This window comes from Nycticebus coucang, chromosome 4, assembly GCF_027406575.1.
Source record: "Nycticebus coucang isolate mNycCou1 chromosome 4, mNycCou1.pri, whole genome shotgun sequence".
Taxonomy (NCBI): Eukaryota; Metazoa; Chordata; class Mammalia; order Primates; family Lorisidae; genus Nycticebus; species Nycticebus coucang.
Window position 1 is genome coordinate 84,624,570 of NC_069783.1, and position 13,636 is coordinate 84,638,205.

At 49.2% G+C, this 13,636-nt stretch overlaps 1 protein-coding gene across 1 annotated transcript in view; it reads right to left on the bottom strand.

The window, feature by feature from the left end:
- Window positions 1–1,699: 1,699 nt before the first annotated feature.
- POLR1A (RNA polymerase I subunit A) overlaps window positions 1,700–13,636 on the bottom strand; it is an 84,744-nt gene continuing 72,807 nt past the window's right edge. Inside the window, exons 26-35 of the mRNA XM_053587762.1 lie at window positions 13,170–13,337; window positions 12,125–12,260; window positions 11,305–11,462; window positions 6,739–6,865; window positions 6,296–6,406; window positions 5,168–5,473; window positions 4,248–4,448; window positions 3,652–3,769; window positions 2,956–3,120; window positions 1,700–2,577 (exon numbers count right to left, since the gene is read on the bottom strand). Of these exons, the coding sequence (XP_053443737.1) occupies window positions 2,477–2,577; window positions 2,956–3,120; window positions 3,652–3,769; window positions 4,248–4,448; window positions 5,168–5,473; window positions 6,296–6,406; window positions 6,739–6,865; window positions 11,305–11,462; window positions 12,125–12,260; window positions 13,170–13,337 (1,591 nt within the window). The 3' untranslated portion in view covers window positions 1,700–2,476. The remainder of the gene's footprint in view (window positions 2,578–2,955; window positions 3,121–3,651; window positions 3,770–4,247; window positions 4,449–5,167; window positions 5,474–6,295; window positions 6,407–6,738; window positions 6,866–11,304; window positions 11,463–12,124; window positions 12,261–13,169; window positions 13,338–13,636) is intronic.

A 13,636-nucleotide genomic window follows, 5' to 3' on the forward strand; every position in this document is an offset into this window, starting at 1 on the left:
AACTCAGAAGTTTGAGGTTGCTGTGAGCTGTGACGCCATGGCACTCTGAGACCCAGGGTTACAAAGTGAGATTCTGTTTCAAAAAAAAAAAAAAAGAGAGAGAGAGAGATTAGGAGCCCACACTCTGGCGCAAGATGCCTGGCTTTAATACTTATTCCATGACTACTTGTTTACTGTGCCCTGGGGTGAGTTACTGTAAAATGAGAAGTCACTGTACCCTCCTCACTGGTTGTTGAAAGGACTGGATGAATTAATATCCTTCTTTTTGTGCACTGTTGGTGGGAATACAAAATAGTGCGGCCACTGTGAAAAACAGGATGGCAGTTCTTCAAAATATTGCTAAGCAGCAGGCTCTCAAGAGACACTTCTCTAAAAATAGCCAGGCGTTGTGGCTGACACCTGTAGTCCCAGCTTGTCGGGAGGCTAAACAAGAGAATCACTTGAGCCCAAGTTTGAGGTTGCTGTGAGCCTATGATGCCATAGCAGTCTACCAAGGGCAACAAAGTGAGAGTCTGTCTCAAAAAAAAAAAAAAAAAAACCCAAAACAAAAAAAACTGTTATGAGCAAGTAAGTGTGGACACCGCCACAGGGGCAAAGCAGGAAGGACACCCAAGGGGTGCTGGCTGGCTAATAGCACCTCAGGGTTCTAGAAGAACTCACCGGACAATCTCCATTACATTTTGATGAAAAAAATGATACACTTAATCTCTCTTCTTCATCAGATTTAACTTAGGCCTACTTGTGGCTTGTTCCAAAACTGAAATGTACCCTCAAAGAAACTATTTATAATCCTGAGAATACTCCCAAGATAAATGGCGTCTTAAACCACCAAAAGGCCACTCTCAAGAGGCTTCCAAGCAGAGGGAACGACTGAAGTGAGCATGTCATCCCAGAGGGGACCACAGTGAGTCCTTGCTCACCAGGACATGCAACCAGGTGTGCTATAAAGTGTAAAACAGCTGCCCAGGAAGCCCGTGGGTAGGAATGGGAGGGCAAGAGGCCATCCCTCAGGTCCCAACATAGGTCTAGGGCCTGATCTAACTGTGGTGGCCACAACTCTGCCAATATGTAGGGCTTGCTCCTTCACCTCCCTGCCCTTAGAGCCTGGGTGGGGCTGACCCCATTTAACCACTCATGGGTCATTTATGTCACAGCCACCAGGCTACTTTGGGATTTACTTTAAGCACACCCTTCTCACAGTTCTAGTAAAAGTAGAAATTATCAAGTGGTGAATTTGTGCTTTAACTGAATAAATTAATAATGAATGCCTTATGCTGCAGGCTGGGCTTCTTCAGGGCACAGTTCCATAAAGTTATCATATGCCTCTGTGTCCTGGTCAACCTGTTAGGAGGTACTGATTTCCCCAGTGTAGGTTGGCCCCCACATCATGGTCACTCTCTCCACTCTCTCATTCTCTCCAGGCAAGACCTCCCTTCAGCCCCAACCCCTTGAGGGCATAGCAAACAGCCTTCCCACCCCAGGCCCAGGTGAGCAAAGGTCCTTCTCCTGGTTCTGAGGTTAGCCACTGGCTCTGTACAGGGGAATTGCAGGGTCAGAGCCCAGAGATGATGCAGGGGCTGAATGTTCTCCCCTAGTGTCCTCTGACAAGAACAGAAGGACCCAAGATTTGACTTTGCCAAGAAAACCCTAGTCCTGGCTTCTCAAATCTAAATGCAGAAACTGCAAACGAAGGGAAAACAACAAAACCTAACTTTTTTCCTTTCCTAACAGCTAGTTCCAGTGATGTTTATTACTCAGCCTGAGCTGAAATAACAGTAGACAAAAATAGAAACAGCCTCTGGTTTTACAAAGCCTTTGTACGAGTCCTCTCCATCTTTTCTGTGCTGGCCAGGGAAGTGTGCTGCTGGTGCCAGGGATGGAAGGAGCCTAGACGACCCCAAAGCAGGGCCTGTGGGGATAGGCACAGGCCTCACACCAAACTGACAGCAGAGGGAGGGAAAGCTAGGCAACTTGTTCAATGCTTCAGTGATTCAGGGCTTTATGTGTGGGAGTGAGCTGCTGGAGCCCTGGAGACTGTCCCCAGCCTTGGGGCTGGCCATATAGCATTAGGGCCAGGGCCCTACCCAGGAACAGAGGCTGGGTGGGTAGAGGACTGTGTCACCTTGTACTTGTCCAGGGAAGAAACCATGCGTAGGGACTCTTTGGCAACTCTGCCCCTAGGGACTGCCATAGCCAGGAGGAGCAGGCCTTGGGGCGGAAGCTCCATGTTCTCACACACCAGGACCCCCCAGGAATCCTGCCTGCTGTCACTGGCAGCTCACAGCAATGGTATCCCACTTCCCTGCCCTGGAAGGGCCTGGATTCCCAGCAGCAAAGCACAGCTTCCCTGTGGTCTTCCCAGTGGATGGCCCTGGGGCTCTTCACTAGGGACTTTGCTGTTGAGGCCTCCTGCAGCCCAGGTGAGACCACAGCCATCGTGGGGGTCTTGGAGGATGAGATGGTGCCTCAGTAGCCACTATCTCAGGGGCTGCTTGAGTTCAAACAGGCCTGTCCCGCCCTTGACAACTTTTCCAACCACGAGGCAGGCAGAAGGGGACCTCAGCTCGTCGTGGGATCCTGGGAAAGACAGAAGAGCGTATGTCAGATGACTGAGGGAGGAGGGGGTGATGTGAGAGGGCTGGCAGGCTCAACATTGAGGTGGTGTGGATGGGGCACCTCAGATGTCCCAAGGAGTGACCCTTACTCACTGAGGCTAAGATGATGAGGCAGCCCTGCTCTTGCATCTGAGAGCAAGGAAAGCCCTCTTTCTGAGGCTAGCCACTTGCTCTGTATGGGTGCACAGTCCTGTGGCAACTTTCCCACCTGTTTGCTGTCTACCCACCCCAGATTCTAGTGTGGAGTCACTATGGACAGGTGCCCTGTGGGATAGCCTGCCCATCAGACTCCAGAGTGGAGTCAGGAGAGGGAAGGCTAGGCACCTGCTCACCCACTTACCCAGCATGGTGGCCTGCTTCAGAAATTGGAAACTAGTTTCAAACGTCATCTGCTGCAGAGGGGAGGAGTTTGACCGGATTCCAAAGCGATTCAGTGGCTTGTAAACACCCTCGAAGCACATATAATCAGCGACCAGAGAGAGATGGCGAGGATCAACTGCAATGCCTGTTTTCATGGACAGTAAAATGAGGAAGGATTAAATAAGCAGTGATGGGGGACAGTTGGGGAAGTGTCAGGTGACACAAGACAGTCTACCTCCATGTCAGTGCATGAGCTCAGGGGTCAGACCCTGGAGCTCCCTCCCAGTCCTGCCACCTGCTCACACTGCTTAAACCTCCACTTGGTTTGGAGCTTCCTCTTGACCCCTGCATCATGCTTCCCATTTCCTTCCAGCAGCACTGGAAGGAAGAATCTAACACACTGTTTTCATTTGGGAACCAAAACCCTGAAGGCAGGATGTGGCCAAGTCATCAATCACAGGTTTCTTCAAAGAGACCAGCAGATGAGACACCACATAGGGAGGCTCAGGGATGGGAGCTCAGAGCCTACAGAGTCTCCTATGTGCACAGACTCTCTGCATCTAGGCTAAGAGTCTCACCTCAGTGGTGGACACAGTCCTGGTCCTCCTGCCCTGAGCTGTCTGGTGCCCTGACTAGTGCTGGGACCTTCAGGATGCTGTCTGCATGCTCCTCTTACCATACACAGCAAACACATCCTTAATCTCCTTCTCAATCACCCGGAGTGCAGCCTCGATGCCATATGTATTAGCCATCGCATGGATGTCGTTGGAGTAGAGGCGGCGCAGATCCAGAACCTGGGAGAGGAGGAAGGGATCTATTTAGAGGCCTGGCCTTCGCCTCCCTGTCTGGATGTGTCAGTTTGGCTGCTCACTCTCTCCTTGTGTCTGGTAGCTGGGTATAGCTGAAGATAAAGTGGCTGAGAGCTGGCCCAGGATTAACAAAAGGAAATGCCCAGGCAGAGCTGCTGACAACTCAATGGCCAGAACCCAAGTTCTGCCTTGTTGTCATTATCAGAACCCAGGGATGACTTAGGACACACTTTAGATTCAATAGGAAAAAAAGAATTGGTTTTAATTTCAATGAAATAAACTGTATGCAAATCAGCTTGGGAAACCCTAGAACGGAGAGTGTTCAGGAGGTTTCAGCACTGCAGACCTTAATAAGGCTAATATGCACCATGAATCCCTGGCAGGCGGGCCCAAAGCATGACTGGCTCAGGGAGGGCCACTCCTTCATCCCAGGCCCACAGACAGTCTGTAGGGGGCAGCATACCTCGGCGTACTTGAACAGCTCTGGGAGGTTGATTCCTTCTAGGTGTAGCACAAGCTCCTTCTCATTCTTATTGCTGATTGTTTCATTCAGGAGGCATCGAGTGATGCCCTTGGTCGTGTAGACGACAGCACCTTGGGCCAGAGATACTACCAAGGAACTCATGTCAAAGTTAATCTTCATCAGAGGGAGTTTCACTGTCACCTGCAAGAGGATGGAGAGCTGGGTTGGAGACTCTTTCAAAGCCTTTTTAGTAAATGCACTGTTTGGGGGAGTGGGACTACTGGGCAAGCTGGCAGGAGGGTCTGAGCTCCTGAGGGCTTAACCAACCAAATGGAGCAACCACTTTCAGTCACTCAGATAAAAAGGTGGGGGAAAGGCAGAGCTATGTTTCTGCAGATGTTGGTGACAAGGCCAAGACTCCTGTCCACCTGACATCACCCTTATAGGCCACACAGCACGTGCATGACCTCCTCAGTGGTTTTTATGATCTATTCGCATTTGGGAACCATTGAACTGGATCAAACAAGGGAAAATAATACACACGTGTGGATGTCGAGGTATCCAGATCACCTAGCACACAATCCCTAGAGGGGTGGCAGCCAGAGGCTGTGTATATAAGAAACTGCGTGTCCCCGCTGTGGGCAGGAGAGACTGGAGTGACTGTGATATATTTGAAAAGTATCTTTGAGGCCTGGCACATCAGATAAACACATGTCTTGGAAGAGCAGAGAGAAATAGCTCGCTAGGGATTTGAAAATAACATGGTGGGTTGTGCTTTGGGGCAGAGGGTCTATAGACACTACCAGATTCTTAAAGGGATCTGGGATTAAAGGAGCAAATGACTCTCACAGGTCCCTCCCACAGGGTGCTCCGCTGGCTGGACCAGACCACCGAGGCCCCACCTGGACAGCCACACTGACCTGGCACCACAGACTCTCCTCGGTGTCATACTGATAGTCCTCTATGAATGAGTGGCTCTCACAAACAGCCCGGACCCGGCGCTCCATGGCCTCAGCTCCCTGGGGCTCCTGGCTTCGGGTGGGTTTACGGGGCTGTATCAGGGGGGCATCTGCGGGTGAGTCCTCCTCGGCGCCCGAGCCCAGCTCTTCATCTTGCTCTTGGGCCTCATGGGCACCTTTACCATGGATGTGCCCTTCCTCCTGCATGTCCTCGTCCTCGTTCTCTTCTTCCTCCTTCTCCCCTTCTTCCTCGCTGTCATAATCAACCTGGCCAGAAATGGAGTACAGGCTGTGTCATTCAGGCCCCACCATCTACCATCTAACCCAGTGGTTCTCAACCTTCCTAATACCACGACCCTTTAATACAGTTCCCCCAACCATAAAATTATTTTTGTTGCTACTTCATAACTATAATCTTGCTACCGTTATGAATCGTAATGTAAATATCTAATATGCAGGAGACCCCGAACGGGGTCATGACCCACAGGCTGAGAACGGCTGATCTAAACCCTTGAAGACTTGGTGGCCTGGGCTGCCCAGGCCTCACCTGCTCTACGCTCCTGGCTCCTCTGCCTTCCTCCTTCTTCCCTTTGGCACTTCCTGGGAATGTCCCCCAAGTCCGTCCCAGTGAATTCCACTCCAAGGTGGAGCTCACCCTCTGCACAGCCTTCCCTGGCTTACCTACTCACATGAGCTGTCTTACCTGAGGATTCCCTCAGCCCCTGTAAACTGCCCTAAGTACTTGCAGCCATTATGAGAGTGGGCTATAGGTTCTGGGGGAGGCAGTTTTTTCATTGTAAAAATGAGAGGCAGCCCAAATTCTCTTTGTCAGAGGCTTCTCTGAGTCCCGAGCCTGACTCAAATCCAGAGACAGCCAGATCCAGAGGGCAGCCTTAGGACAGCCCCCTGCCAAATTCCTGACCCATAAACCCTATCTTCTCAATTGAGAGGTGTGCTGGATAGGCAGGTCTTGCTTCAAGGTTCCTGGCTTGACATAGGTATGGCCTAGGTGCCAGGGGATAACCCGTCCAGGCTAATAGAAGAAGGTGTGACCGCAGTCCCTCCACTCCAGCCACAGAGTCCTCTCACCTCCTCCTCCTGCTTCTCCTTGCGTTTGGTGTCAGAGGCATCAGCATCTCCCTCCTCAGCTTCAGCATCCACAATATGTCCCTCTTCTTCCTCATCACCTTCTTCCTCTCCCTGTGGTGTGAGGAAAAGGAAGAGAAAGATTGATTAGCTCCAATATCAATGCTCAGTGAACCCATACTCTACCCACTCACCGGTCCACACCCCCCTCCCCAGCCATCATCACACTCACCTACTACCCTCCTCCCACACACCCACCCGCCCAACTAGCATCTAACTCTGTCTGGACCTAGACCCCAGGGCTTCTTTCCTTTGGTCATCTTTACATGTACCACTTATTTGCAAAGTCTTTCATTTTTAAAAATTAAAAAAATAAAATAAATAAAATAAATAAAAAAAGTGTCAGGACCTTCCAAATCCTTAAAAGGGGCACCCAGGGCACTCACCTGACTCCTCTCAGAGCCCCCCACATTGTCAAGATCCCGCTGTGTAGCTCTTCGAGTGTTTACGCTTCTGAAAGCTGATTCTTTGTTATTCTTCTTTTTGATGGATTCCATCAAAAGCTTAAAAAACCTAAAATGAGAAGAAAGCCACGCAGTCCTGTTCAGCGCCAGCATCTCCAGCCCTCCCTCACTTCTGGGTTAGGATGAGGGAGATGAGACAGAGGCCTAGACTCTCCTATCCATTCACGTTTCCCCTTTCTTGCCATCTCTGAACAGCATATGGCATGTTAGAAACAGCATCAGCTCCACAGCCCCACAGGGCTGGTCTGCACACGCACTCTGCCATTGTGGTTTTAAGCATGGCATAGCTTCTTGGGCTCTGACTCCCTTGTCTGGAAAATGCGAGTATTCATATGTACACAACCTTATTTTTTGTTTTTTCATTTTGGCAGAAGGGCAGGACTCTTACTTTAACGATTAACAACTCCATGTCTGATTCCTTTCACAGGGCCTGGTGCTTAGTAAAGGACAGTTGTTGGTGCCACAGTCATCGTAAAACAGAAGACAGAATCTACTGCAGGAGAGGGAACCCAGTCTGGATCACACAGCTTCCACCCACAGTGTCTCCAGAGAACTCGTGTCTCATTGGTGTGGGAACCCTGACTATTTGACAAAAGAAGACTTCAGAAAGGTTCAACAGAATATTAAAAGGCAGGATAACTTACTTTGTGGCAATGATTCATGTTAATGGGTTACAACCAAACCAGTTTAAGAGAACCAACCTGAAGCTCGGAACATGGGGGGGCCCTTTCCTGGATTTACCCCTTCCTCCTGAGGCATCTATTGTTTGGGTCCCTTAGGGTTCACCTATTTCTTCCCCACCGCTTCTTTCCTCATATAACCTCTGGCCTATCTTCTCCATCAGGCCATGACAGCACAGCAAAAGGGACCATTCATGATTGTACCAGTGTCAGGTGCTTAATACCTCCAGTCAGATGTCCTGTATTCTTGGAGTCCCTACCATGTGCCCATTACATGCCAGCCCTGGGGATGACATAATGATGAAAAGACAGGCTGTCTGTCCTCAAGGAGCTTAGTGTCTTCTACTGAACAGCAGGTGAGTCAAATGTATACTATTTTGGAATTTAGAAACAGAAGAATAACAGTCTCTCTCCTTGTCATTTTAACTTTTTTTTAAAGGAGTACATGGTTTTCCTGAGGTTTCTGCTACTGGCCGTAAAAAGGCCCTTTATCCAATAATCCAGTGAAGATCTTATACACCAGGCACTGGGACCAGATACTGGGTTTGACTATAGAAAGATACAATCCAACTGGGAGGGCAGGGCCAGAAGAGATGTTTCTGAAAGGACAAGCAGCTTCTCTAGCCCAGATCTATCTGCTGAAGCTGCAGCATCCTCCACAACTGGGTGTAAGTGCAGATGTAACTTAACTCCTCTGAGAAGCCTTCCCTGATTCCCACGCCGAGAAGCCTTTCTAATTTGCCTGCCTCTTTTGGTGACCAGGACTGATGGAGAATATATGAGAAGGTAAAGAAGCAGAATAAACACCCACTCAGTAAGCGGCAGACAAGGTATCCCTTTGTTAAGAGTCTTCCTAGAGGTGCAAACCATTTGCCTGGAGAAAGGGAACTAATGGTGCAGCGACTGCTCTCTGAAGGTTGTGCTCTTCATCAAACTGTGGCAACTGGAAGGGAACAGGAGCGGCAGGCAGCAGAGAAAACCTCCATCCCACATAAATAATTACAAACAGAGGATATGACCCTTGGCTGTTTCTGAAAGGGCCTGGCAACAGCTCCACCACCTGCTGTTTGGAAAGTTAGATTCACAGAAGCTATAACTGCAGAGGCTGTCTGGGGACAGGGGCTGGGCAGGAGCTTATACCCCGATTCCTAGCTCAGTGCACTACCCACTTCACCTCTCTGCCAGATAATTCACCTTCCAGATAATTCACACAGGTACTTTAAGTGACAGGTGCTAGTGTAGAGATTTAGGGGACTTTCAACCTTTTCTACCCAGGGAAATGTCTCTCTGCCTATTCCTTTTTTCCTTTTTTTTTTTTTTTTTACCAATGTATATTAAGTCTCATGATCACAAAACAACCAAGTCATAATCACAAAAGAAAAAGTATCATGATTATGAAGCTGGGAAAGAAGGGGGAAGGGAGACAGGGGAGAAGAGAAAGGGGTAGGTGAGGGGAGGAAAAGCTCTGAAGGGGGCTCACTCTTGAAAGTATACTCACATTTCCTCCCACTTCCTGTGGGCCGTCAGCGGCCTTAATGCAGCTGCCTGCTGCCTGCTGCTTGGCCCTGACAAAGGGAGGCCAAACCACACCCCAGTTCATACACTGCTCCTTCTTTTATCTTTGCCCGAGCCCTCAGCCCCATTCTGCAGGAGTTCCTAAGGCTGCCTATACTGAAAGCTACTGCAGACACTTTTGTCATCAAAACTGCAAAGGGCACAAGCAAAATACAAACTAGAATTTAGGAGCTGAATGAAAAAGTACTTAACTGCTGGGAGTAAGCCAGGGTCATTCATCAGAAAGAATTTTTAAAAAGTGATCAACAACTGGGTGGCACCTGTGGCTCAGTGAGTAGGACACTGGCCCCATATACCAAGGGTAGCGGGTCTGAACCCGGCCCCGGCCAAACTGCAACAACAACAACAACAACAACAACAACAAAAATAGCCGGGTGTTGTGGTGGGCTCCTGTAGTCCCAGCTACTTGGGAGGCTAAGACAAGAGAATTGCCTAAGCCCAGGAACTGGAGGTTGCTGTGAGCTGTGATGCCATACCATTCTACCGAGGGCGATAAAGTGAGACTCTGTCTCTACAAAAAAAAAAAAAGTGATCAACTATTTTTAATTCCATGAGATAATATAAGTAAAAAGTACCCTGGCAAAGGCTTGTGGAGGCCTTGCACCAACCTACCTGCTGGGCAAGCTGGGCCTCACATGCAGAGAACTGGGGCAAAACTCTGCCCACTCCTGATAACTGTCAAGAGGACACAAGATCCAAATTCCCAGCTTTCAGAAATGGGCTGCCAGCAGGCACAAACACCCACTGCTCCGAGTAGTTATGTTCTTCACAGTTAATTAACCAGTGGGCAGACTGGTGCATACACTGCTCCCCTGATGCTTTGCCCAGCACCCCAGACAGCACCAAGGACCACCAGATAGAGAGAATCTTCTCGACCCAGGCAGTGCTGATACAGGTGCTCCTCAAGGCCCAGCCAACAACTTCACCAGAACTTGTGTCAACTGGGGCAGGAACCACTTGTCCAGTCACCTGTCTATAGGGCTGAGATCACACACAAGCTCACCTACCCCTACACCCTCCATCCCAAATGCCACCTGCATAGATGGCTGGCCTAAAGCCAGGCCACATGATCAGGTGAGAGGAAGACGAGTGCTAAGGGCAGAGCAGCTGCTCTCTTCTGGCCACACCTGTCCCTGTAACTGTCCTGGGAGTGGGCAGAGTTCAGTCTATTCTTGTACTGTATCAGTACGGGGAGCTTTCTTCTGCCTCTGCTTGGCTATCGGTTCTATAGATTCCCAGAAGTTCCAGGAAGGCCAGAGAGCTGGTCTACATTAAAGGTAGTGGTCAGTGGCCTGTGGCCAAATCCTGCCGACAGATGGGATCCATTTGAGTCTTACCAGGCTTTTTAAAAACAATAATTAGTGGCTGATGTTTGAAAGTTAGGAGATTTCATTTTTATAAAAGCAAAAGCAAGCACCCAAATAACAAAAGAAAGAATAAAAAATAAAATAAAAAAAGGAAGGGGTAGCTTTTATTCATTCGGATCAGAAGACCAGGCCACTCTGGCCCATATTTCTGCAAGGTGACACAGGTTACACACTCTTCAATCTGCCTGAAGGCTTGCACCCTGCCTCACTGGCCTGTGACCTGCCAGGCCCTGCAGCTGCTGGTGTGTGCACTCCACCTTCTGGGTGAACTGCTGGGTCAAAACTGCTTCATTGGCTCCTGTCTTGCCCCAGTCCCCAAAAGCTCATCATCCTGCTCTATGCACTCAGCATTGTGGCCTATTTCTTTCAAATATCCAACATTTGATAAAGAACTTGAGAGAAAAAGGATGTTTGTTCTCCTTATCAGACAGGAACTGGAATCTGTCTGTAAGAAGCTGGAGGAAACCCCAGTTACAGAACTGGGGATTAAGAACAGTGTGCCCTCAGCAAACTGCTCATTATTCACAGAATGTAAAGGTATCAATCAGCACTACTGGTGCTGCCTGGAGTCATGTTCTAGCAATCATTTACATCATGTGCTGGGCTAACGCCATAGAACCACCGCTGCCATGCAGCTCCTTTCTCTTAATGCCTGCAAGCATGCAAAGACAAATTCGATTCATCAATCTGGTAAGAAGTGGGTTCAGGAAGTGGCCACAAAGTAATACCCAAAAGCCAGATTAGGGGTAAGGTTTCCCTAAACAGTTCCCTTAAAGGGCTCACTTGGTCAAAGGCATCTAACCTCTGAGAGCCCTTCAGCAAGGTGTATTTTCTGGATCACTGACAATCATGGTTTGAGCCCTGACCTTGTTTCCATGAAGTGCAGAATGTCCTCAGGTCTCAGGCATTTCTCCTGCTGGTAATATATGTATGGCAGGAACTGAAAGTGTAACTGGTATACCCGGAATTTGTTCTGTTTTTCTCCCATACAGAAGGACTCCTGGACATCAATTTTCTGCAACACCTGGAAGCAGATGGACAGAGAGAACCCAACTTGTTCATGTCCCAGATGACTGTGCACTGCAAGTCGGTTATATGAAACCCAAAGGTTTTGGGAGACAGCATTTGGGGCCACAGGCCAAACCCCCCAAGAAACCATAGTGAGCTCTGAAGGTCTAGATCCCTCGGGGGCCCACAGGCTACTTCCTGAGAATGGCCCAAAGCTGCTAGGAGTAGGCTCTGGCAGAGCTAGTAAGCTAAGTCAGGAAGTGTTTAATATTATGTTTTAGGCACAGGAGGATGCTGTGGAACTAATCATTATCTTAAAAGCTTCTTGATCTATGCCTGCAGAGCACCTGACAGAGACAGCTTATCTCTGACTGGTGGGAATCTAAGCTCAGCGTCTAAGCCAGCGGTTCTCAACCTGTGGGTCACAACCCCCTTTGGGAGTTGCCTAATATCAGATATTTACATTACAATTCATAACAGTAGCAAAATTGTTATGAAGTAGCAATGAAAATAATTTTATGGTTGGGGGTCACCAAAACATAAGGAACTGTATTAAAGGGTCACGGCATTAGGAAGGTTGAGAACCACTGGAAGCAGTCAGCAAAGACTATCATGGATGAGGAGGACACAGGAATATGCTATCGCCCAGTCTGCAGCCCCGTGACGGGAGACAGTTACCTCCCCTAAGCACACTCTGGTGAGCTGCTTCTTTAGGCTTTTCACCCTCTTCAGGGCTTTCTTGGTGTTGAACACAGGCACACTCATCATGGGTGTCTTGATGTTGGCACTGGCCACCATGAGAATTTCCCTCAGTCTGTTACGGGACAAAGGCACATCTGATCAGGAGCAGCAACCAGACCCCCTGCTTGTGAAGCTTCCACTAAAGTTGTTAAGAGTTGTGGGATCTGAGAGAGCCCTTGGGATCCCATAGGGAAGTATGCTGGATCACAGAATCCCAGCTCTGGTCCTGTGTGTGACAGTGAGGGACTCCCTGGTCAGTTTCCTCTGACAAGGGCACAGCTGTGTCTGATGTTTGTTTCCTGTCTTACTAACAACAGGTGCTTACTAAGAGCTTACTGAATGAGCGATACCGGAAAGACAACTAGTACCCACAGTGCTCCTGTGCACCCTGCTCATGAGATCAGCCCTCAGAGTCTGGCTATTTGGTGGGTCCTGGCCTCCTGACTTCCACAGGAGGGCACTCTGAGGTATGGGGAGTTGAAAAACCCGTCCAGAGTCCACTTGGTGGAAAGCGGCAGGGCCAGGGACCAAATGCAGGCAAGTTTGACCCCATGGGCTTTCCTCTTGAACAACAGTCATCACACTGCAACATGTAGACATTTACATGGAAGGCCATGTGGGTCATTTTCTATATGAATTGCACCCATGGAGTAGGGCAACCAGGTGCCCTGGATAGGGCTTATTAACAATGCCCATTCCTGAGTCTCCAGCAGTGTGCAGCCTCACAGCATTCCTGGTACACGTAACTCTGATGCAGGAGTTGGTGAAAGGATAAATATAGAAATCCTAAAAGGTCTTAGCACTGATCCAGCCACAGAAACCAGTTCAGCTCTGAAAATTCCAATCCTGAACCCACTTTGATGACACCCTGTCTGTCTCTCTTTCACACCCATAATTTCACTCTCTCCCTGTCATTAAAAAATGCCTCTTTTCCCAAGAGAGGGCTAAGATGATCCTGCTGTTTACCCTTGTGGCCTCACACCTTGGAATCCCCAGAGTGACGTTCATCTCTCCTCTGCCTGCAAAGTGGAAGGTGTTCAGGGTCATCTGTGTGGAGGGCTCTCCGATGCTCTGGGCAGCTAGCAGGCCCACGGCCTCCCCCGGGTCGCAAAGTGAGCGCTGCCACTTCAGCTGCAACAAGGTCCTCAGCCTAGAGATGGTAGGGGCCGCAGGGGACAGCAGGGGTCAGAAACAGGCACTGTAGATTATCAATGCCACTAGTTTGTCAACACCACCCGAAACCAGAAATCAGAAACCTCCATTTCTCTCAGGCTTGTTTTTTTCTGGGTAAGTCTTTCCTCTAATCTTTAAATTCCTGCTAGTGATCCTGGATGTCACCAGCAGGAATACACAGCACAGACCCAGCTGGGTTTCTGAAGCTCTAGATGTTGACCCTTGATGGTTCATGTTTGTTCAAGAACGGCACTCTGGGCTATTACTATAAGCCCT